General features: G+C 39.1%; 1 protein-coding gene across 3 annotated transcripts in view; it reads left to right on the forward strand.

Moving 5' to 3' along the window:
* The first annotated feature begins 471 nt into the window (after positions 1 to 471).
* The window catches only part of MST1R (macrophage stimulating 1 receptor), a 55,095-nt gene continuing 29,838 nt past the window's right edge, over positions 472 to 25,728 (forward strand). Inside the window, exons 1-7 of one of the 3 annotated variants that reach the window (XM_087924105.1) lie at positions 475 to 590; positions 897 to 941; positions 2,232 to 3,545; positions 17,309 to 17,497; positions 17,880 to 18,005; positions 18,960 to 19,130; positions 22,834 to 23,012. In XM_087924105.1, coding sequence (XP_087780231.1) covers positions 2,340 to 3,545; positions 17,309 to 17,497; positions 17,880 to 18,005; positions 18,960 to 19,130; positions 22,834 to 23,012 — 1,871 coding nt within the window. In that variant the 5' untranslated portion in view covers positions 475 to 590; positions 897 to 941; positions 2,232 to 2,339. Of the gene's footprint in view, positions 591 to 896; positions 942 to 2,231; positions 3,546 to 17,308; positions 17,498 to 17,879; positions 18,006 to 18,959; positions 19,131 to 22,833; positions 23,013 to 25,728 lie in introns of all 3 variants that reach the window. The other 2 variants (XM_087924106.1, XM_026725733.2) reach the window with 2 other exon arrangements.

The following is a 25,728-nucleotide window of genomic DNA, read 5'->3' on the forward strand; positions in this document are numbered from 1 at the left end:
AGATGGAAGATTAAATAGCTTGTTCCCGCCAACTCTCAATTCCAGGAAGTCGGTAGAAATTGAGAGCCTCGCCCTAGATATAAATCTCCGGAGAAGTTTCTGAACGAGATGCCGTATGAGCTGTCTGGAGGGAAGGGGAGCGGGGCGTGCCCAGAGTCTGAAGCAATCTCAGCTCCTTCATACTTTTAAAGCACGTTCTTCTGCTGACCTCAGAATCGTACTCCGGGCGAAAGACGACGGGACCTCGAGTTGCTTCTGAAGCGTATTGAGAAAGCGATCCTGCTCGGGTCCGAGTTAGAGGAGGAAAGCAATGGCCGCCTAAGCAAAAAAAAAAAGCCGGACACTTTAAACCAGGTTGTCCCAAGTTGCCTCCAGCAGGAGAGATGCGGTCCAACGGGAGCAGCCCGGGCATTTTTGGAAGTGCCAAGTGGAGGGGAGGAGGAAGAGGAGGGGAAATTGCCTTGGCCCCGCCCGGCGGGTTAAATCTCTGCCCGATCCCGTCCCGATTCTGCCTTCGTTCCTAGGAGCCGCCCAGCCAGGTATCTGCCGAGCGCTGAACTCCTCGATTCCGCGTCGACGGCTGTGAACTGGTGAGTCCTCGGGCGAGGGAGTGCTGGGGTGGGGAGGACTGCTGGGAGTCGAGGCTGGCTATCGAGGCCAGCGCGTGTTACTCTCCACTTGCCTCTTTGAGACGCGGCTGGTTTTTTCTTTTAGAACACTGGCCTTCTTTTAAAAAAAGCTGTAAAAACTTCTTTTCAAGAACGAGAAAGGGCCTTAAAAGCCTATCGCTTTCTTCGATTTACCAGTTTTCTTTGACGAGGAGAAAGAAGGGCGGGGGGGACGACAAAATCGAAGGAGGACGGCACTTGCCTACCCCTCTTTCCTCTCTATCCTAGATCAGGTGGCTGCAAAACTATGGTAACCTGGTGAAGTTAAGGAAGGTAAGTTTTCAGAGAGAAAATCTCGACAACCAAGAGGCATGTTCAGCGGCCACGCTGATGGTGGCTGATTTTAGTGCCCACAAAACGTGTAAAAAAAACCACTCTAGTGGTTAATTCAGTTTCCAGTTGTATCATCAAAATTATAGAGAAGTGCTGGTTATAACAATTCCCAAACTCTCAATGGCTTGCAGCTGTGTATTTATTTTCCTGATAAAACATTAGCCAAGTTTTCATTCTGCTCAACCTACCAGCTTGTGTTTTAAAAAACAAACTGCTTGGGATACCCGTAGAGTAAACTGTAAGACACAACTACAGTATGCCTCTTAATCCAACTCTGCCTGTGAAACAGATTCTTATTCTGAGCAATGAACTGTTAGTCCCTTACTTAAGCCAGGTATTTTTTTTTCCTTTTATCAAATGAATACATGGGGCTAGACCCTTTTCTTTTCTCCCTTGATATAAATGTCTATCTCAAGCTATCTTCAGACAGGTTGTGCAGCTTAGATTATTTCATGTTTCCCGGATTGTCAACATAGATTGCCTAGAGGGGATTGGAACCAACCTAAAAATAAAGAGATGATACGAAATGCAAATTTACCTAGAGTGCAGTTCCTTTTCCAACATCAGCAGTGCTTCTCCCTGCATGACTGCTTCCTGATAACCTACATCTAGAGTACATAAATCTTGCACAAGACTGGTGAGCCTTTAGATGTAAGATCAAAGAATCCTCCATGGGGGGGGGGGAACTTTAGTGATGGGTTGCTTTGTGGTTTGAACCTTCAGCTACATAATGACAACTGGTGGAAAATTATTTGAAAGGCTCAGCAAAAAGGAGACTGGAGGTTAAGACGTGTGAAGAATGGTTACAGGAACTGGGCATGGCTAGTCTGGTGAAGAGAAGGACCAGGGGAGACTGGATAGCAGTCTTCCAATACTTAAGAGGCTGCCACAGAAAGAAAGGGGTCAAGTTAGTTTCCGAAGCACCTGAAGGCCAGACAAGGAATAATAGATGGAAACTGAACAAGGAGAATCTCTCATTCAACCTGGAAACAGTGAGAGCTATCAACCAATGGAACAGCTTGCCTTCGGAAGATGTGGGAGCTTCATCACTGGAAGCTTTCAAGAAGAGACTGGACTGCCATAAGTCAGAAATTGTGTAGGGTCTCCTGCTTGGGCCTACAAGGTCCCTCCCAACTCTGTTATTTTGTTATTCTGTTAGAAGGAAAGACAAATGTCATCTTTTTTTCCCCTGTAGCATCACTCATCTATGTTCTCTCTCCCTGTTTTCAGGTGTAATGCAATGGTAGAGTATTCTGGATGGATTGCTGAGCCACACAGAACTGAAGAACTGAGGTAGCTTCTGAAAACAGGATTCTGCTTTGCTCCTACCTCCCTAGTATGGGCATATCATTTCTTGTTTGCTTTATTCTTGGACTGTTGCCCATAGGAATCACTGGGAAGACTTGGCAATGCCAACGTATCTCCTATAACTTAACCCGAGATTATACAGTAAAGTATGACTTCCCTACGTTCAGAGCTACGTCTGCGATCCAGAATATGGTTATCTATGAGCCTAGCAATGTTATTTTTGTTGCCATTCAGAATAAGGTTTACACATTGAATTCAGAACTGAAAATTCTGTCTACGCTAATAACGGGGCCCTGGGGGAGTCCCGACTGTGAGATCTGTGCTCTATGTCCTGGGAAAGGGCCAGTGGATTTTCAAAACACAGACAACAAAGTTTTGGTGACTGATCCTGTTGAACCTTGGCTTTACAGCTGTGGAAGTTCTCAACATGGCATCTGTTTCCAGCATAAGATTGAGATGCAGGGTGACGTCGTTTTGCTTGGGGAAACCTCCTGCTTGTATTCACCTGAGCAGAACAAGCCTACTGAATGTCCAGACTGTGTGGCCAGTCCCTTAGGCACAAGAGTTGTAGTTGTTGATAGGGCATATGCTTCATATTTTTATATTGCATCTACCATCAATGCAACCATAGCAGACACGTACAGCCCCAAATCCGTGTCAATACGGAGACTAAAGAGTACTTTGGATGGGTTTGATAAATCTTTCCACTCCTTAACAGTGCTGCCAGAGTATCAAGACACATACCCTATTCACTATGTGTATTCCTTTAAATACCAGAAGTTTGTCTATTTTTTGACAGTCCAAAGGGAAGATCCTACTTCGAAATCATACCACACCAGGATAGTGCGACTTAGCACTGAAGAGATTGAGGTTCGCAGGTACCGAGAGCTGAATTTGGATTGTCGCATTCAATCTAAGCGGAAGAGGAGCCTTAACACAATGCCTAAGGATGTCGTTTTTAATGTCCTGCAGGCAGCTCATGCTACCAATCCTGGTGCCAAGTTGGCTCAAGCAATCGGTGCCAGTGAAACAGAACTGGTTCTCTTTGGTGTGTTTGCTGAAAGCCAGCAGGACAGCAAAGTGCCTCAGAGGTACTCGGGTGTTTGTGCTTTTCCTTTGCATATGATCAACAAAGCTATTGAAACAGGGATGACGAAGTGCTGCAGTCTGGACGTTCATGACAAGATGCTTCGAGGACTGAAGTTTTATCAAGATATGGAGTACTGCCCACATAATGTGAGTCCTTATTGTTTTCTGGTTTCTTTTATATATATAGTTATGGTTACGTGCGACTTCACCAATTTCCTAGGGGTAGTTGAGATAGCTATTTTAATAGAGTTATTACAGTTTAAAAAACAAAAAAAACAAAAAACAAATATGCCATATTTTTATTAATAAAATTGTTCTGTTGGTACCAAATCTTCAGTACAAGTATCAGAGAGGCAGCAGAGAGATTCACTGAGCATTAGTAGTACAGATGAGTTCAGTTTTAGAACTTGGGGACAAATCTGATCTTTGTCACAACACACTTCTGAAATGACATGATTTGACCTTATGTAATCTTTTTGTTGATCGCTCTTTCTTTGGATAACATTTGCCTGTCATGACATTGAAACTACACATTACCTATATTTCAATACTAATTACCACAGTGCTAAAAATATAATTCCCATGTGAGGATCTCTTCCTCCTGACTTGGTGCTTTTCAGATATGATTGGCTGGAAATTCTGAAATTTTAGTCTATTTATGTAATTTTGACAATATCACAATAAAAGGAAATAGTTCTGTAATCATGGGGGGGGGGATTTGATCTTGAGTTGCCATTCATAGCAGCATCCTCAAAAAGTATACTTTTCATTTTTTTGAGTGTACCCTTGTATGCTAAGACTATGGTTGCCACTATATGAAACCTTTCCTAAATATCCTCTTCTACATTAAAGTATTTAATTTTCAGGGAGGGAAACCCAACTTCTCTATTGTTGATTTTTTTTTCACAAAGTATTCCAAGGGGTACATACATTAATGCAGTAATTTCATGGCCTCTGCTCAAGGAAGCATGCATCAAGATAAATTTGTTTTATTGTTCTTTATTTTAAATGTCTTACAGATAGATATAATTTTGCTGAGAGATTAATATGATTACTGGAAATTATTAAGATACATTGGGAGCCCTTGTGAGAACATATGGTAATATTACTTCTAGACCAAAGGAAGATTTATAATTTTATAATTGCAATTTCTGCTCATCTTTCATCAGGAAAGAAGAGTCATTCAAACATGTGCATAGATAAATGGAGGATGGGTTGCTACTGACATAATAAAATATGAAAGAACATGTTACATTTTCACAGAAAAGGGATAATACTGTAATTATATAGCTTGTGGAGTTACTTTATTTTCAGGCTCCTATTATAAAGAAGATATATTGTTAGATGAGTGATTATATAAATCATTTAGATAATAGGTGATCTTCTTACAAGTCTTTGAAGTTCTTTTCCATAAATTGGAATTCTTTCCACGCTCCGTGTTCTGTGCATCCAGTATATCTGTCTCATCTTTTAGTGCCTGCTGCATTTTCATGGCCCCTTGGTGAAATGTAGACTCATGTTCCTTTCAGAAAAGATCAGTAATATTGATGTTAGTTGGTAGTAAATGCATGTCTGACAATAATGTTATCCCTTCTGTAAAGCCTTAATATGTATGGAGATAAAATTATGAATTCAGTGGGTGTAGAAAGCAAGCTGGTGACTGGAATCCAGATCCACATCTGTTCCTACCCCAGTAGGTAGTGAGAAAATGGATGGCTCTTCTGCGATCTTTCCTTCCAGACTTTTGCTCTATAACATTGGCTTCTCCTTCTACTTTGGGTTCTTTGATTTAACAGAGAGATGGGGAGAACAGAAATTTGAAAAGGCACATTTGCTACTTGGTATTCAATCTATGCTGTAGTTTACTTTGGCACCAGAAATAGTCTTAAGGGCAAATATGAAAGTAGTGGCAGCCCAAAGATGAAAGCTGATTCATATTCTGGCATCTTTTCCCTTTTCACAAATACAATCTGTAGGTGGGTACTATAGGAATAGTGATTGACCCAAGAAGTCAGGGATCTCGACTTTTCTGTTTTCCTATTTCTAAAAGTCCAAGTAAAATGAGGCAGTTGTGTAAAGAGGCAGAGAGAAAAACTGTCCAGATTGCGATTCACTTTCTGCCCAAATTTGAGCCTTCTGTTGAGTGAAGAAAATAGCTGCCAGGAACATGTAAACTAAATCTGCGCAGAGCAGGGAAAATAAATATATTTTAAAGTTGGGTTTTGATAAATACTTGTAACATTTTTATACAATTTCAACTTTTGTTTATTTTTTGCCTTCTGTGCCTTTTCGATAAAACTCTGTTAAAGTAACAGGGATAAATAAGGAAGAAATTAGCATTCCAATTATACTATCTAAACAAACCCAGAGAAGAAAAGCAAACATTTTATTCCATGAAGAATTCTAAATATTTAAATCAGTTTTTTGGGGATGACTATTGGATCCAAGATTCATGGCTTTTGTAAATTACCACAATAGCAAATTGGAAAACAAAAGAGAGTTTAGTTATTTTCCAGCTAACTTTGGTTTTTAAAAAATGCTTTAAATGTGCTGCATTTTTTCCAGGACTTTGTACACTAAATCCTATTCCTGCCATGCTTGTATAGTTTTTTCTAAGAGTGTCTGCCTTATAATCTCTTACATCTTGTACTCTCAAATGGAATGGTGACAGAAAATAAATTAAAACACTGAGGAAAAAGTGCACCAGTAATAGGCCTCCTAGGATAGTATTTCTTTAAATAAGAATTATTACCTGTTTCTCAACTGCACACTCTTCTGTAGTTGTCATTTTTCAACATATCACTAAGATGACTATATACTCAGTGATGGCATGATACCTAAGTACCGGTAGCTTTTCCTGGTACCAAACGAGCAGGCATGCATTGAAAACCTGCCAGGGAGAGATTGCTAATATTTTATTTTGTTTAATTTCAGGTATTATGGAGTTTTGGCAAAAGCAATGGTTGTTTTGGCAGGTTCTGCAAAATTCAAGGGTGGGATAGATAACTTTTTTGTTTGCTCTTTCCTGTTGGTCAGCTGGAGGGGAACGTTGATGGGTTGAGAATGTTTTCCGAGTTTCAAGATCAGCATCAATCAAGACAGTAATAGGACTAGCTTCTGAATAGAGATACATGGAAAAACCCTAAATTTAAATCACTGTAGAAATAGTGTAACTTAGTTTCTGTGATCCGCTTGGGCTCCACTTTAGGGGGGGCGGGGCTTTATTCTACAATCTGAAGCTTACCTAAGCAAAACACAATTGTCTTGATATAGATCTGTCAAGTAGAGGGCATTTATTAAGACTCAGCTTTTCTGCCATGCACTATTTTTCATTTTTGTTCCCATTTAAATTGTTTAAATTGATAATTTCATTTTTAATTTTCTGAATTTGGGGTTTAAGTTATACTTTAGTTTGGTACTAAATAAATATTGAAAATAAATAGATTCTGTTTTTTTAGTTAGGATTGCATAACTGTAGTCTATTATATCAGCCAAAATTCATATTTCTAAAAGTTGAAAAAAAGAATTGGCTTAGTTGAAACTATGCTTTCAGGATAAAATGCAAAGAAAATTTGCTTATAGGCTTAGTGTTTTGCATTGTACTTTTAATTCCCACAAAATAAGTTACTGGCTTTATTTACCTGTGCATTCTTTTGTTGATGTACAAAGGAACTCAAAGAAACTACAGTGATCCTGTTTCCAGGTTCTTGCTATAATCTGTGCCACTTTTCACAAAAACACAAATGAGCTTTTCTATTAACTCCATTTGTTATCATAGCTTCCATTTCAAATGTTAATATCTTCTCATTAATTTTATGGCCTTGGAAACGTTTCTGTCTCTCAGTCTCACTTGTCCATCAGCCGCCTACTATGAAAATCATTAAGCATTAACAATTGTAATATATATTTTTGTAGGTTATATCACCGGAAGCTCCTTAGAAATATTTTATAAAAGAATATACAGTTGTAGATTGAAAAAAGAAAAAAAATATTAAAATATACAAAATGTACTGAATAAAAAGCTATTCATAGCAGGAATTCAGTGTACCTCTATCAGGTCTCAACAGTTTCCTATCATCATTGCTTTTGACCCAAAATGTATCCACCTTCCTGGAGATTTTGCAGTTCTCTCATTTCCTAGAGAATTGCTTTTTGGAATCAATCCCGGTAAATTTGTGATTAGAGAAGAGATTGCCTGCATCCCCCAAGGCTTTGTCTTAGGCCAGAGTAGTAGATAATTAGGAAAGAGGCCACAAAGGACCAGATCAGAGGCTATTTGCTTCCTCCACCGCAGATTATAATAGTATAAATTGGAATAAAGACTTTCCCCCATTAATGTATTTGAATTGACAAGGGCTATAAAATTTGTTTAATAAATAAAACTCAGGTGTCTTCAACAGAGAAGCACTCTGTGGCAGAGTAAAGAACTCAAAGCAGAAAAGTAGACTTAACCTCTTGTAATACAGTACATCTCTCCTTTGTATTATCTCTTTATAGATACTTTCTACCTTTAAACTTCTAAGGCGAATGTCCAAATGCAAAGATGTTTTCCTTGAGGATTTCATGTTATTAAAATAAAACAATAAAAAATGTATTTTTTAAAATCCTTAAAGTTGATATCAGAGACCTGTTTTTTATCTGAACATACTGTATTTGTTGTTGCTATCTTTCTTGCAAGATATCTTTGCACACATATCTGTTTAGATATGTTTAGATATGTGTTAGTACAAATTCTTCAGAAAAGCTACAGATTTACTATTTTTGAGAATGCTGGATTTGTAAATTTGAGGGTTCTTTATTGCTTTCCTATAACTGAATTACAGTATATCTCAGAGGTGGTATTCAGCAGGTTCTGACCAGTTCTGGAGAACCAGTAGCGGAAATTTTGAGTAGTTCAGAGAACTGGCAAATACCACTTCTGACTGGCCCCGCCCCCATCTATTCTCGGCCTCCCGAGTCCCAGCTGATCGTATGGGTCTTCTTTTCTTGCCCTGCACAGGAGAACGGAGTTGGAAAGCAGGTTAGTGGAGTGGGAAGGGAATGGGATTTTGTAGTAACCTTTCCCCAGGAGTGAGGAGGGAATGGAGATTTTACAGTATCCTTCCCTGCCACGCCCACCAAGCCACATCACACCCACCAAGCCACGCCCACAGAACCAGTAGTAAAAAAAATTGAATCCCACCATTGGTGTATCTACTTACATCTTTGTCCTATTGACAGATATCTTGGAATGCTGATGTTAGTTAGTCTTGTGCAGTAAACAGTGGAAGGACAGAAAATCTACAATGACTGGGGGATTAATTGGCCAGCTATGTTGTGTGTTATATTAATTGGCCAGCTATGTTGTATTCAAAAGAGGACAGACTGAGTATCATTGGCACAGCTACATAAAACGTGAAGGACTTTCATGTGTGCCTTAGCAACGTTGTTTATGGTCAAAGTACTCATGAACAATTGTCAGCTTTGAATAACTATGTTTTTCTATCTGCTTCTACAGCCCTAGAGCTATAGACTTAACTAGGAAATTGACGAAAGCATATCAGAGTTATGCAGTGGCAAAGTACTGTACTTCCTTGTGTACTGTTGCCAAGACAACTGTGTAAACATGTCCTTGAATTCATGGGGAGTAGAGTTTAACCCAAATACTCTTCTCCCCATCCATTATTTCTATTATATCTCACATACCTTAATATCTCAGTGAATACTTTACTCCATGTCAGTGAAACTTAGCAGGTGCTATTCAGCCCCTACAGGGAGAGTTCCTTCAGACATGACCAGGGTTTCATCCCCTCCCACTCCCCCTTCCCTGACCACACTCTTGCTCAACAACTTGTCACAAAACACGGGTAAGATCAGACTGCCTGAATCAGAGTGTTGTGAAACTCTTGACAACCTGATTTTCAGAAAGAAGGAAGAAAGCACTTAGTAAGGAGATGGCAGGCACATTTTTATTACTTTGCTCAACTTCCGCTTTTAATCTTCAAGAACAGCAGCAATGGGAAGTTATACATTCATGAATCTTCCACTGGCCAGTTAACTAATTTGGCAGCTGCCTGACATGGTGAGAAAGGACAGCCTGATGTTAAAGCAGCCTGGAACTAGAGTTTGGGTCTGTATTGGCAGCAAGAGTGCAGCTGTTGAGACTTGGCATTTAAGATCAATGAACTTCTCCATCAACTTATCTACACTCAGTAAATAGAGGGAGAATCCTCCATTCATGTATTCACAGATAGTAGTGTTGTTTGAGCAAGGATTACCCATTTTATTTATTTAAAAGATGTATATATCTGCCTTTCTTAAACAACTCTAGGTTGCTCACAACAACAATAAAACTGGTAGCTGTAAAACAACTATAAAACAGTAAAGCAATTAAATAAAAATAAAAATTCTATACTTATTCATATTCTCAGGATGCCCTGCAGAAAGCTCCAGTTAATCACATTCTAGTCTTTCCATTCTATCCTACTGCAGTCTCTCAGTAAAAACCCAGATCTTGATGGCCTTCTGAAATGCTAAAAGGGTGGGTATTTACAAAATCACTGGGGGAAGTTAAAGTCATCCATGGAAAAAGCACACTTCCAAGATTACACTACGTGGCAGGATTTCAGGGAATCTGGAACCAGCCTGGCCTAATCTATTCGATCTAGTAGGACAAGCAGATATTCTTAGGGAAAATCGGTCCTGTAAATAACCAGACCACATGCCATGATTCACAAAAACATTTGGATCTGTTTTTAGAAATACACTAAAAATGTATTATTCCCAACACTTACTAGTTCACTAGCAAAATTCTTGTGATCTTACAATGATATATCTTTACTCGTTTGATGAGTCCTTCCCCCAGAGGGAAGCTTCATATCTGAAGAAGATTTGCCTATATAAATGGTGTACTGTTAGAGTTGCAAATATTTGCAACTCTTATAGTAAAACAAAATAGGTTTGGATTTAGTTTTTGAAGGAAGAACAGCAGTGACCTCATACAGGTTTGCAGCATCGTCATTCTTACTAGGTGCTTACTAGGTGTTTCTTTGACAAGAAACTAAGAATCTATTTCAACTGATAACAACAGAAACCAAGATTTAGAAGCACCCAGTAGAATAGGCAAAAGATACAATAAAAGGCAACCAAAGTTATCAATTAATTGAAAACAGCACCTTTCTAGGAAAACATCAGAAGCCTAAAAATAGAAAATGTGATGTGGTATGGAGGAGCCAAAAGGGGAACGGAGACTGAACTCTCAGTGTGCTTGGCCAGTCTTAATCATGGTTTGATGAAAAAGCTTTAATTGGTTGGATATACACTACATGTCATCTAAGCCCGTACAAGGACAACATATTCCAGCTTAGCACAATGTGTGAATGAGACCCCAAAATAACAATCACATAGATGGCAGTCTAATTTAAGGAGAAGGGGGCAGTGGCATAAGCCAGTTTGTGGGTAAAGAAAGGCAGCAGCAAGTTTTACAGGTGAGGAGAAAAAAGATGTCTAGCTGCATGAATGTGAAGAGTCAGGAAGGCTGTTACAAGATAAGTCATTCTGCAAGAAGAGCGATAGCATGATCTGTCCTCTTTGACCCACCCAATTCCTTTTGCCTTCATGGTTACTGCTGCCATTCTGAGATGTGCAAAACTCATGTTTTATTTATTTATTTATTTTATTTTATTTTATTTTATTTGTCAAGCATGTATTAGATAACAGATATAATTAGAACTTGATTATGATTACATGAAATGGATACAAATAAAAGGGAACATTAGGACCGGGACAGTAGGCACGTTGGTGCGCTTATGCCTGCCCCTTACAGACCTCTTAGGAATGGGGTGACCTTAGACAGTCTAAGGTTAAAGTTTTGGGGGTTTGGGGAAGAAACCACAGAGTCAGGCAGTGCATTCCAGGCATTGACAACTCTGTTGCTGAAGTCGTATTTTCTGCAGTCTAGTTTGGAATGGTTTACCTTAAATTTGTATCTATTGTATGCCTGTGTATTGTTGTGGTTGAAGCTGAAATAGTCATTGACAGGTAGGGCATTGTATCAGATAATTTTACGCTTAGGTCAGACTGAAGGCGGCCTAGTTCTAAGTTGTCTAAGCCTACAGTTTCAAGTCTGGTGGTATAAGGTATTCCGTTGCAAGCAGAAGAGTGGAGGATTCTTCTCGTGAAATATCTCTGGACTCTTTCAATTGTATTAATGTCCAATATGCAGTGCATATTGTAGGTTGCAACATGTGCTGAACATGCATATGTTGCAACATGTGCTGAACGTGCACATGTTGCAATGTGTGCTGAACATGCGTATGTTGCAACATGTGCTGAAATAACCCTGGAACAGAACCCCAAAGCCTTCAGTGTGGGTGATCTTTGGAGGGAAGATTCTTTTATCTCTTTTATTTCCTATTCAGGCCCACATTTCCTTCCCGCCCCCACCTCCACCCCTTTCTGGAGGACTGTCTGAGAGCTATTAGTGAAGCTGAGGGGCCCTTTCTTTGGTCAGATTCAGTGTTTCTTTTGTAGAGTCCAGATTATCAAGCAGATGTTTGCTGACTCCTTATATTTTGAAGAAATTCTAGAGGAAGAGAGAGTTTTCTGGCTCCTCCATATGAACTGCCTCTGCCAGACAATCAATTCTGAGTCACTAGAATTGGTAACAGGAAGAACAAAACAAAAACCCAGAAGGCAAGTGGGTGTGAAACAAATCAAAGAACGATTCAGAACACATACCTTCCGGAAGCCAAAGAAAAAGGTGAGGCCATTGAATCAACAGAGCTGGGCTTATATCACTAAAGGCAGCAGGGCCAAAAGTAACTTTACCTTCCTTCTCCTTCTGAGCACGTAGGTGAAATGATCTCTAGCAGAGGATACTCTAAGACAGGGGTGTCCAACCTTGGCAACTTTAAGACTTGTGGACTTCAACTCCCAGAATTCCTCAGCCAGCTTTGAAGTCCACAAGTCTTAAAGTTGCCAAGGTTGGACACCCCTGCAAGAAGTGCACTTGGAAAGCCAAGGTTTTCACAAATAACTTCCTTTGACTTACCGCCACAATTGAGGCCCCAAATTTATGTTGCTAAGTGAGGCAGTTAAGTGAATTTTTGCCCCATTTTACGGCTTTTCATGCCACAGTTGTTAAGTGAATCACTGCAGTTGTTAAGTTAGTAACACGGCTGTTAAGTGAACCTAGATTCCCCATTGACTTTGCTTGTCAGAAGGTCACAAAAGGAGATCACATGCAACCGTCATAAATATGAGTCAGTTGCCAAGCAGCTGAATTTGGGTCACGTGACCTTGGGAGTGCTGCAATGGTTGTAAGTGTGAAAAACGGTCATAAGTCACTGTTTTCAGTGCCGTAACTTTGAACAGTCACTAAATGAACTGCTGCAAGTCAAGGGCTACCTGTATAATACTTTCGCAAGGCAATCTTATCAAAACATCAAATGATTCACATAATTTTTAGTCATTTTTAACCTGACTGCCTCATGCTATTTGTCTAGGTGCTGTAGTAAGATAAGATATTAGAGTAAATATTGAAATATCTTTGTCCTGAAATGATTCCATTCATATGAAACTTAGATATAGTCTGTGGTAATATTGGATAAAGAGGCCCAAAAAACTTTCTTACTTATGGTTTTGTCCAAAGCATAGCTTTCTTTTTTTAAAGAAAAATGAAATCAGATGCACAGGAGGAAACCTTTCTGTTTCTACTGTGGGGGAAAACAGGGATAAAAAACTAGTGGCTCTGACAGATTAGGGACTTTTTTGCAGACCATCTGAAAATTCATGTCCACCTAATGATTCAACCATAACAGAAAATGCTGGTGAAGTAATTATTAATATGTAATATGAAAAACAAAACAAAAACCCAAAAGGCAAGTGGGTGTGAAACAAATCAAAGAACGATTCAGAATACATACCTTCCGGTTCAATGATTCGACCATAACAGAAAATGCTGGTGAAGTAATTATTAATATGTTCCAACAAGCCTAGGAGCAGTGCACATTCTATCTCCTTTATTAATCCTCCAATGTAAATGAAGTTGGAGGCATTTGGGTCGTTTTCCACAACAGATCGTGATTTGGGAAAACCTGAGTTAAAGAAACCATGGTTTATACAGCCCCGGCTTAAACTACTCATGCCAATATTTGTGTACCATGAAGAACTGTGCTTAATTTAAATTTAGCAGCGGATGCTTTTAGAGTTCTTTTTATGGATATGAAACAGGAGGGCTCAACCGGCGGAACAGGAATGTCAAAACCCCAGAGGTTTGCCCTGGCTACTTCCTATAGTTAGGAAACTGTGGCTTCTGTTATGTTTAAATAATGGCCATCATGGGATACTTTTGCAATTTCTGTTTTTCATTAACACAGTGCCATATCCTATTTGTCATTTATCTGCTCTCTGTACTGTGTATTTCCCTCTTTACTGGATGGCTGAACTTTTCACCTTTTCCAGGTTGGATGTATTACTCTTTGCTTTGATCCTTGTATCACATAAATCTGAATGAAATTCAGATATCTTTTCAATTTCATAATAGAACCTTGCATAACTTTTTAAAAAAACTTTTAAGGCTTGCATACTGTGCATCCAATAACTGCCTGATCTCTTGTTGGTGTGCTTAAAGGTTTACAGGCATGCTAAAGTAAGCTGGGTTGCCTGCATCTGATTATTTTTTTTGTGCTAGGAATGACAAATATTAATCCAGGAATAAGGTGGAAGACTGAAATCAGTGTTTGCTTTAGCTGCATAAGAAAATGCACAATGAAGAAAATGTCCCTGGACCATGATTAGCAGCATTTTTGAAACTATCGACTGCATAACTAAGAAAAATATTTGCAAAACAATATTTGCAAAATATTTTGGCACAAACCTGCTAAGGTTGCTAAATCCGAACACCAGATTGTATATTTCAAGGAGATCTATAGCACCACTGCTTTTGTGAGAAATAACAACTAACAATCCTCTTGTCTGAACCCGTGAAGATTGTGAATATTAGGATAGGAACTTTTTTCTGAGTTGAAAAATCAGGAGAATCAGTACACCTAGCAATCAAGTACATTTCACAAGCAAGGCAAAAAATTCAAACTACTTGGAAGTTTCCTACCAAGTACTTTTTTAAAAAAGTGAAAGGAAGAGGAAGCAGGAGTTGTCAAAGGAAATATAAACTGACTGACTGTAATGGATATTTGATCAGTGTAGTTTATAAAGAAGCTTCCATGAGGCATCACAGCTTTGGCAGCCACTTAAAGGGGGTGGAGGGTGGGGAATCCCAGTTTCTACAGAGAAATTATTTGGGCAGGTGTGGTGTAGGTCCCAAAGAGGGGAATTCACAGTAGATGATCTCATCAACTTCTCCCAGGTGATTATTTCAGTATTGTTTAGTATAAGTCTGAGTCATAGAAGATTCACCCTCTGGGACATTGCTTCAGGCAGATTGTGATCTGGCTATGTTTGGCATGTTCTTTGACCAGAGAGAGTATAATAAGTCTTTCTTTCATGTAGCTGATTTCAGTAACATAGACACCGATTGGGTTCTCACAATTGTGGTAAGCCACACTGTATTTCTTGGTGATTTGGAATTGATTTAGCATGCTGTGTGAGTCCATTCAGTATGATTTGATACCATTAGGATTTATGACTTAATAGGTTATGTGAACTTAGCTGAGCAGTTATTAAACCAAATTGGTGGTTAGCACATTTAACAATACCAGGCTATAGTAAACAGAGGAATTTTTCACACCCTTGGGTATATGAATGTGTGACATCCTTTTAGACTGTAAATCTAAGAGCAGAGACTGTTTTTTTAATTGGTCTGTAAGATATACTTTCTGAGATAAGGGTTAAACGAAGCCCCAAACAAGTTTAAAAAAGTGGATAATCAGTGGCACTCCAGTCTAAATGCTTCTGAACTTCAACTTCCAGTTATTTCACTCAGCATTGCCATAGATTAATGATACCATCATGCTCATCTAAAAGTGATGTTTCTTCATTTGTCAACATTTTTTGGACCTATGAGGATAGCAAAATGCAAAAAAAAAATATTTGTGGGACATGGAAGCTATTAAGAAAAAAATTCTGTAGCCCCTGTTTACAGCATTAGTGATAGAAAATTGGCAATAGAATGAGAAGTAGGTATTTATTGCAAATGCAAAATTAACATTTACAGTGCACAAAAATAAGACTTAAATCAGAAGCTTAATATTTAACCAAACAAGTAAATGTTTTGGGCATTTTTCATGTTCTTAACACAAAAAAATGTATACAATGCTGTTTTTTAACAGAGTTCTGCATATTTGCTTTTTAAATACGCTGGACCAGTGGTGGGATTCAAATTTTTGTAGCACCAGTTCTGTGGGAGTGGCTAGAGAAGGATATTGTAAAATCTCCAGTCAGAGGTGGCATGTGCCAGTTCTCCAAACTACTCAAAATTTCTGCTACCGGTTCTCCAGAACTGATCAGAACCTGCTGAATACCACCTCTGCGCTGGATCTTTACCTTGGGAATGTTTGATTTCCAGATATATTTATAATTTTGCTTATACTTGCACATTTTCAATACATGGTACATTTGATTCACCTTTCCTGCCGGACTATATAAAATCAAAATTGATAAAGCTTTGGTCATATTTCTGTTTCTTCTGCTTGAACATCTTTTCTCAAAATTTGTCCCATGAGAAGCAGCAGCAATGCCGACAGCATTAGAATTCGTTTAGCATTTACTATTTTTCAATGGGGTGTGTATGTGTGTTTCTGTCTGCAGTTTTAATGATTCGTGTCTAAATATTTTTAGAGCTAATTAAAAAAACACCAAAATAACAATAATTCATGTGTTAACAGGCATAAATATGGGAAAGGTGTTGATAGCATGAATTATTTTTCCATTATGAATGCCTGGCTGTAGCCACTTCAGTCCAGCTTATTTATATTTGCCTTCCTGTGTACTGTAAGCAAAATTCTCATGGATGTTTACTTCAAAGAAACTCCCATTCCAAAAAATTTAGAGGCCCATATGAACTGTAGCCAAGCAGTGCAGCTCTAAATTTCTTTATTAATTCCTGCCCAGCTCAATAGAACTAATCCTAAATAGATCAGCACAGGATGCCATTTTGATAATTAAGGAGACCTTTTAGGGACATGCACATGTATTCATGCAAATATAAACTACAATGTAGAATGCCAAAAGGGACAGAGGGTTTCACCATGACTGCTGTTGTGCTGCTAAGCAAGTTAAAAACTCCTAACAGATTTGCATCTTTCTCTGCTTTCAAGTCTCTCAGCTGCTTTTTGAAAAGAAGGGGCTACCTGGGGAGGTGTTAGAATTGGTGGTGGGGCAGGTAGGCAGGAAGTTGAGTTTTGGGTGTATGTACTTGGGACGAAAACTGCAGGGATTTGTCCGGGCAGTCTCCAAGAATCAAACATAATTGGACAGAAGAAAATAAGATCTTGGGAAGACAAGTTTTGACTGATTGTTAGAGAGAACTAGCCAGTTCCTCTTGTATGGACTGCTTGCAAAGACCGATTATGTACAGCCAGTGAAATGGGAAGAGCAATACTGGGGTGGGAGCAGATGACTGAAAATGTATGCAAGACTGGTACATTTTAAGTTGTTTTTAGTCTCTCGTGGAATCTGTTCAAGTGATTGTGAAACCCTGTGCTTCCACAAAATCCAATTTGAAAAAAATACAGACTTGATCTTTATTATTTCCTCACTGGTGTAGCCTTCTGGAATAATTAGAAGTTCAAGTGCTTGTACCTTGTCTAGCCTTTACAGAAATGGCACTGGAGTATAATAAATAAAATAGATAAAATGTTCAGAATTCCATATCCAGACGGTGTCCTTCTTTCACGTAACACCCTGATTCTCACACCCTCTTGGCTTCTTTCTTTGGTGGTTGAACTCTTTTCTTATCTTTGTCATGACAGATGAATCTCTCAGGCCCAGTGGTGGACGTCAGCTGCCAGAACAAGCCTACTTTTATTGCTATGAATGGTTTCAAATTGGACCTCCTGCAAGGACATATGTCTGATGTATTGCTGACCTCTATCTTTGTAACTGCAATAGGGGGGCTTACTGTGGCTCATTTAGGCACATCTGAAGGACGTGTTTTACAGGTTAGTTACAGCTATAGCTCTGCCATGTACAATGAATATACCTCAAATGTTTATATTAGAAGTACACCATCTGAAAATTCCAGGTTGATCCTAGTTTGTGGTCTCTATAGTCTTTTCAGAAGTTACTATTGAATTGAATTCTTCATGGATCAGAAAAACTAAATTATTAAAAGCATGGAAAATGGTTTCTAGCAATTCAGTTGGAGTTGTTGGAAATCAGATTTGTAGTGACAGGAAGTGAAATTTTCAGTTTCCCATGCTTCTCTGAACAGAGATCATAAATAAATTTGGAAATGTAGTCACAACATTCTTTTATAATCACAATCTCTAATGGACAACTCTTTATGGAAATTTCTGTGTGTGCATACATGTGTATTCCTAGATGGTTCTTGATGGATCCAGTTTCTACAAGGCTGAAATGGCCAACTTCTCTTTGGGAGAGAAACTGCCAGTGCTGGGAGGAATTGGCAAGCTGCATCACTCTTTGTTCTTTGCCACAGGAAATGAGGTGAGGCATGTTGAGTTCTCAAGGGAGGCGGAGTCTGCTTTGGACTGAAACATACCATGTAGGATTATTGATCCTTTTATTTCTGGGCGGAGGAGGATTATTCAGAAGATGCATCGATTTTTCATTACAAGCAAATATCAAAGGCTGTTAGTGTCTAGATTCAGTGCCTAATATGTAAGTTCAGCAAAACCTATTGACATAGATTTTCTGTAGTAGTTCAGAATGCAGTTCAGGAAAATCTCTTATCCTGAATCTACTCTTGAGCTTTTGTTGTTGCTGTTGTTGCTGCCCTGTTTAATGTGAGCTTTTCAGAAAGAAAAGGACCTTGTTTGTTACATTAATATAGAAGGTGTCTTCCATCTCAGGATCATAATGATTGAATTTGCAAATACTAAACTGGAATGAAGTTCATCTGGTTAAAGAAAGGATGGAACATCCCAGAAAATTCCAGAATAGTCCATTTTCCTCCAAGCCATGCAAAACCTTCCGAACTAGTCATTCTAGAAGTAGATTGGACTTTTTTGGAAATAAATCTTCTGAACTGGAAGTGCCACAAGGTATTGAAGTGTTGCTCTGGTCCCCAAACAGTTTAATACAGAGAACCATTTCCATTGTAGATCTGCTAATTAATTTTTCAGCCATGTCCTGGGTAGGATTATAGAAAACCCATGACCAATTTTTCTGAAGCCTGGACTATCTTGAGCCGGTGTCTCTGCTGTTTTGATTCAAGCTATAGGCAGGGAGCATGCCAGATATATACGTATTTGAGGCATGCCTCTGTGGAAGTACATTGTATTTATATTTTAAATATTTTTTTTCCTGCTATAAATCATTCTAGGAATATGGCAGATGAAAGATATAAAAACATTTTCATAGATTAGCCCCAGTTAGAGCTGTGGGAAAGATTGTTAATCCTTTTGTCACTTATCTTGATATTGATTGTTCACTTTGCAGGTATTCCGGGTGAACCAAACTGGTCCAGGCTGCCTCCATTTCCTAACGTGCCTCAGCTGCCTGAAAGCTGAGCGTTTCATGCAATGTGGCTGGTGCGGAGATTCATGTACTCGTCAGGGGGAATGCAAGAAACAGTGGAACCAAGAAAGCTGCCCTCCAGTCCTCACTGATGTATGCAAATTTCTCACTATATGATAGTGGGCAATAGTATGCCAATATAGTGACTAGCACCCATTACAGCCATGCTTAATGAAGCTATTTGGTATTCAGGATTTATTTCAATTTAATTTCCTTGTTAAATGTCTGCTTCAACATTTTTGTTAAATGGTCTTTTTAAAGTCATAAAACACATCCCGAGAGCTGCAATGCCTGTGTTTTTGGATAAATGCTTTCCTTTTGAACTTCACAGCTAAAATGTTGGATTATTTACTTTGCTTTCCTTCTTCTTTCTGCTTTATCGTGATTGGGATTCAGATCATAAAGAACCTTTATCTTCCTTCTGTATTCCCTCCACTTTTGCTTCTGCTACAATTGGCTCTACTACATTGTAGAACTTCTGTAACTTTGTCAATGGAGATAATTTATTTCTCTAAATATAAGGTACAAAATAAATAATGTGTCAGATGTAAGTGACCAATCCGCATGTGTAGAGTTCAAGGTAACTGCTTGAATGTGTTCTTCCTGTAATACAGGAGTTAGCTTGAAATCTACATGTGTGGATCTGGTCACTTCGCCTGACATTAATTTCCCAGGCTGCCTATCTTCCATTGGGAACAGATAGATAAGGTTCCTTGGAGCTTGGTGAAGGGCGTTGTAGGTCAGTCCTAGATCTCTTGTGGCTGTGCAATGACTCGAGACTAATTTCCTGCTTGATACCTCCTTCTTGTCTGGCTGGGTGTTTTCCAACAATAAGGTATGAAATCCAATGTAATGGACTGTATATTAATGTAAGGTATAAAAATTAATAAGCTTAATACAAATTAAGATTTTATTAATATCACAATGGAACATACAACAGAACCAATCCAAGTTCTGCCCAACTTTGTCCCACCCAGAACCTGCTGGTGTTCAGCAGGTTCTAACTAGTTCTGGAGAACCGGTAGCAGAAATTTTATGTAGTTCAGAGAACCAGCAAATACCAGCTCTGACTGGAGATTTTACAATATCTTTCCCCTGCCACACTCACCAAGCCATGCCCACAGAACCAGTAGTTAAAAAATTTGAATCCCACCACTGGTTCTGCCTTGGAATGTTCATAGATAGGAGATGGAGAGATAATGTATTCCTCTCCTATCCTAACTAGCATTTGGAAGTACTCTGCCAACAGCCTGAAGCCAACATTGATCTCTTGAACTCCTGACAGAGTTGTCCTCCATGAATTTATCCAATTCCTTTCAAAGCCATCCAGGTTAGTGGTGATCCCTGATGTCTTGTGGATGAATAATTATGCACAACATTGAGGGTGGAAAGCTTTTTCATGTCTATTCTGAATCTTCTAATCAATTTCACTGGTCTTAATGTTTTAAGTAGTGTATAATTTCAGTTATGTTCCCACTCAGTCCATGTTTTTCCAAAGAATCCCAAACCCTCTAATCTCTCCTCTTAAGACAGATAATCATTCTGATTTCTCTCTTCTGCACTTTTTCCAGCTCCTTTGCAAGGTTTCTCAACAGCTACCACTGGAACTGTATACAGTATCTCAAGTATAAGCATACCATAGATTTCTACAAGGCCATGACAGTACTGACTTTTCTTTTTTCCAACTTTTTCCTTATAATTAGGGAAGTGAAATTTGTTCTTTTTACAACTGGTACACATGAAATTGACATCTTCATTACAAAATCAACTTTGACTTCCAAAATCCTTTTCCTGGGTATTTACGGATCCTTCAGATTTTATCAGTGCATTTGTGAAATCAGCATTCTTTGTACTAGTTTAAATGGAAACTTCTTGGAAGTTTTCATAATCATATGTGTCCTTTGACATTTGAATAATATATTTTCATCTATAAACTCTGCTTATCCTGAAGATACATTCATCATCTTTACATCTTTTACAAGCTTGTATGAGTTATCTATTACATAAGAAATTAATATTGCTGCCAATGGATTGCAGTCATAAAAACGCATGACTCTTGGTGTTTACTTTTTCTTGGCAGGCAATAGGAAATTACAACTGTTCTCTTATTTGCTGTTTGTCCAAGTGCAAAAAAAAAATATTAGGGCTTAGTGGCTATTTGAAACTAGGCAATTTTCACTTAAAAAAGCTTTGCAGCAACAGAGAGGTATTGTGCACCAAAAGATTGTTGCATGGATACAGCTTTTGCTGTTTCAAGTAGCTTTTCTGTAGCTTCATCTGTCTGTGCCATTAGTTGTAGTCTGTAATAAGATGAGTTAATATTTAGTCAAACAAACTTTAATCAGGTAAACTTTCACCTTCACATACCATACAGCAGCAGTGGTATTCAGCAGGTTCTGACCAGTTCTGGAGAACCAGTAGTGGAAATTTTGAGTACTTCGGAGAACCGGTGGAAACTTTCCCCCAGGAGTGGGGAAGGAATGGAGATTTTACAGTACCCTTTCCTTGCCACGCCCACCAAGCCATGCCCCACCGTGCCCACCGAGCCATGCCCACAGAACCGGTAGTAAAATAATTTGAATCCAACCACTGCCATATTCATACAGTAATCGCAAAGGGCCCATTAGCTAAATTATTTAAATTGTGCAATAGAGGAAACCACTGAAATGTCTAGATCACTTGTATATTTCTTAAAGTAGAATGATAAAAAGAAAACTATTATATGAATTTGTTCTTTCTGTTCCTTTGTGCAGCTAACTTTTTATATAAAAGTAAAGATGAGTGTTTTATGTGGAACCAAATTTTAGTTGATAATTTTATTTTGAACAGAACAGAACAACAGAGTTGGAAAGGATCTTAGAGGCCTTCTAGTCCAACCCCTTGGTCAGGCAGGAAACCTACAGCACCTCAGACAAATAGTTGTCCAATCTCTTCTTTAAAACTTCCAGTGTTGGAGAGTTCACAACTTCTGGAGGCAAGTGGTTCCACTGATTAATTGTTTTAGCTGTCAGGAAATTTCTTCTTAGTTCTAGGTTAAATATAGCAATAGAATTCAAATTCAGGTGGGGCTATGATGATAATCATGCATGTCTGGCGGGAGAGAAATGTCTTTGTGTAAAGTCTGTTCCATGACTAATCGGCAGTTCCTTTACAGAGAAATTTCTTGCTGGTTTGATCTGCAGCAGCATTGATACTAGCCTGTCTCTAAAAATGCATAGCTGTCATTAAAGCGACCTGGGATATGGCCTTAGGTCACAATTTTTATCTGCATCAACTTGAATCTTTCTGGTTTTGTTTTGTTTTACTAATACAAGTTTACTCCATTTCAAATGATAACAACAGTTTCTTCCAATGAATTGCATCATAGCCCAGCTTTCACAACAACTGGATAGACAGGGTATATGGAGAAAGTTTGTCATTTCCCTTGGATGTTTTCTCTGTGCAGAAATATGTCTGCCCTTTTGATTGCTGCTTCTGACTGAGTTTGAGGCATAATATTTAACATTTCAGCAGGAGATAGTGAGATTTTAGGGCTGTTTCTGCTCTGGTCATTATCAACGACGCAGAGCAGAAACAAGAAGCAGACCAGTGAGGACAATTAACCAGTGGAACCTCTTGCCTTCAGACGTGGATGCTTCATCACTGGAGGTTTTTAAGAAGAGATTGGACAGTCACTTGTCCAAAATGGTATAGGATTTCCTGTTTGAGCAGGAGGCTGGACTAGAAGACCTCCAAGGTCCCTTCCAGCTCTATTCTGATTCTGAATTTTGATGATAATTATTATTTGCTTTCCCAGTTTCATCCCAGAAACGCACCTCTGCACGGCAGCACCAAGCTGACTCTCTGTGGCATGGGGTTTCAGTCTCATCCATATTTCTCTGGCACTGCTGGCTCTCCCTCAAGCCCTGGGGACTACTCGATTACAGTAGGAGAGAGGACCTGCTGGGTGCTATTTGACGAGAGCTTAGCAAACCGGTAAGAAGGAAATCTGCCTCCCTTCTTTCTCCCCACTCAGTTTCTGCCTAACTCTGCCCCATACCTATGCTCATACATCAACATTTGCAAAGGGATTTCTTCAAATTAACTTCATGCATACAAACATGGGGAAGCGGGGGAGTGGGGGGAATAAAACATGGAGATGGGTATTGTTACTCAATTAAACAACTTATTCGCTTGGCAGGAGGGAAAATGAATCCAGGGAATCCACATTTCCCTTTTCTAAAATTTCTATGTCAATTCCCCAAAGGAGCATCTGTCAGTGGGCCAGAGTAGAGTTTGGTAGCGTGGCATCCATCACAAGCCATGAGGATATCATGACAACCTGTGCATAGTGACATCAAATGAAACAGTTGTGTGCTTTCATCTTGATGTCTGATGCGAGTGCGAACATTGCCCTGTTTGCATGACAGGATCAATAAAATCCCACACCACTAGACTAACAAATAGTTTCTTTCCCTGGGCCATCCAAACCACAAATAAACACAAAGTCACTACCTTATTAAGATGTGAAAAGATGTGAAATCTCAATACCTCATTCAGATGTATAATAACATATTACAGTACAATCCATCTCTTGTGTATTACACTCGGCAAAGCGTCACAGTCAGTGTTGGGTGTATATTTTGTGGATATTCGTGGATATTGTACTCTCTAATTGTAAATGGAGACATGGGTACTCTATTTTTTCTTATCTTCATTTTAAAGTGCTTTGGTGTTATTGTATTGCGAACAGTTGCTGGGGTGCATCCACAGTTTCGTTGTACTTGTACAATGACAATAAAGTTCTTATCTTATCTTATCATCTTACCTTATCTTACCTGTGTCATCACTGGCTTTTCCTTCCCTCCCTTGTGGACCCCCAGGCTCAGCGGTCAGGACAGAGCAACTTGTGCCATTATACGTTTCTGCTACCATGTTGCCATGGCTATGAGAAGTCTGCCATATTTCCCTTGACACAAATAAAGCCCAAATAAAGCCCCTGGATTCTCTGCCAAAGGACAGGTGCTGGAAAAGGCAGAGCTGTGCAGATCTGCCCTGGAGGTGTGAGTCTGTCTTTCCACCCATTATGACAATTTTGCAGCCACTCAGTTTTAATGGGCTTTTATTGGATCTGTGTTGTTTTCTTCATAATTCCCCAAGCACCATTAGATAGGAAATGCAGTATAAATAAAACATAACTGGTTTTTTAAAAAATGTATTAATCTAAAACATGCAGGATCTCATTGAATGCACTGAAAAGTATAGAATATAAAAAGCTAACAAGAGAATCAATGTGATGTAGCAATAGCACTTAGACTTATATACCGCTTCACAGTGCTTTACAGCCCTCTCTAAGCAGTTTACAGAGTCAGCATAATTGCCCCCAACAATCTGGGTCCTTATTTTATTGACCTTGGAAAGATGGAAGGTTGAGTCAACCTTGAGCTAGTGAGAGTCAAACTGCTGGCAGTCGACAGTTAGCAGAATTAACCTGCAATACTGCATTCTAAACACTGCGCCACCATGGCTCATATATACACCATGGTATAATCATTGAAGATGTTCAAGTAGGACCAGGGAGAGCTAGGTTTTAGCCCCTCCCCTACTTCAGCCATGAAAGCTCATTGGGAAAATTTGGGCCAGTCATTCCCAGCCCAACCTATCTCCTCCTCCTTTTGCTGAGGGAGAAAATGGGAGGAGGGAACATTATGTACAGCTCCCTTCAAGTCAGCATAATCTTGCATCTTTTCCTTTTTGTCTTATCCACTTCCTTGTCGTTGTTTCTTCCAGTATATCTGTACTCTTTTCAGTTACGAAATGAAACATTTAAAAAGAATAAATACGTGCACCTTTAAGGATGTACCGTGTTTCTCATATAATAAGGCTGGGTCTTTTTTTTTTTTTTTTGAGCCCCAAAAAAATGGTTTTGGGGGGGGGTGACTTAATCCCCCCCCCCCTTACATCTTTGGGTGGCTGGGCAGCAATGGCTTGGATGTTGACCTCGGCGTTGGTGGGGCACTTCATATCGGGGTCAACGCAAGCAGCACCATATCCGGGTGTGCAACAAAAGTACTTCCTAACAGCAAGCCCCCCCCCATCCCCCCCCATTTTGCATGTTTTAATATAGGCCTTAATTTGGGGGGAGGGGCTTAATTTCATTTCAGGCCTATAAAACATGCTGGGACTTCCTATTGGGGGAGGCTATATTGTTGGAGAAACAGGGTACTTTTTAAAACAGGTATGCATTTTTGTTTATTTTTATCTGTTAATGTGCACATATATAAAAAGCGAAATTGGGATTAGGAAAAAGAATTTTCTGGAATTTATTCCCTTAAATATTTCTGCCTGGAGAGGTTATGAGTTGAAGTCCCAAGCTTAATGTTGCAGTGCCAGAGCATACTTATAGTCCTCATGGAAATCAGGCCAGGAGACATTTCTTTGTGTCAGAGATTATACCCTGGCAATTTTCCTAGAGTGGAAATGAGTAGCAGTTTTTACTGTTCGCTAAAAGGGCGAAGAATTGTTAGAGGTAATCCTCTACAACCCAGTATGTATTGACCATAGTAAGTGTTTACCTGAAATTAAAAAAAAACTGAATAAAACCAAGAAGCCAATGATGAGACAGATTTGTATGCCTTCTTTCAAAAGGGATAACATGAACCTGAACACAATATGTAGAGTTTTAGTGGGGAGGATGCATAGCTTTGAGGGT

The sequence above is a fragment of the Pseudonaja textilis genome, chromosome 2 (assembly GCF_049901715.1).
Source record: "Pseudonaja textilis isolate UNSWEBS1 chromosome 2, rPseTex1.2, whole genome shotgun sequence".
Taxonomy (NCBI): domain Eukaryota; kingdom Metazoa; phylum Chordata; class Lepidosauria; order Squamata; family Elapidae; genus Pseudonaja; species Pseudonaja textilis.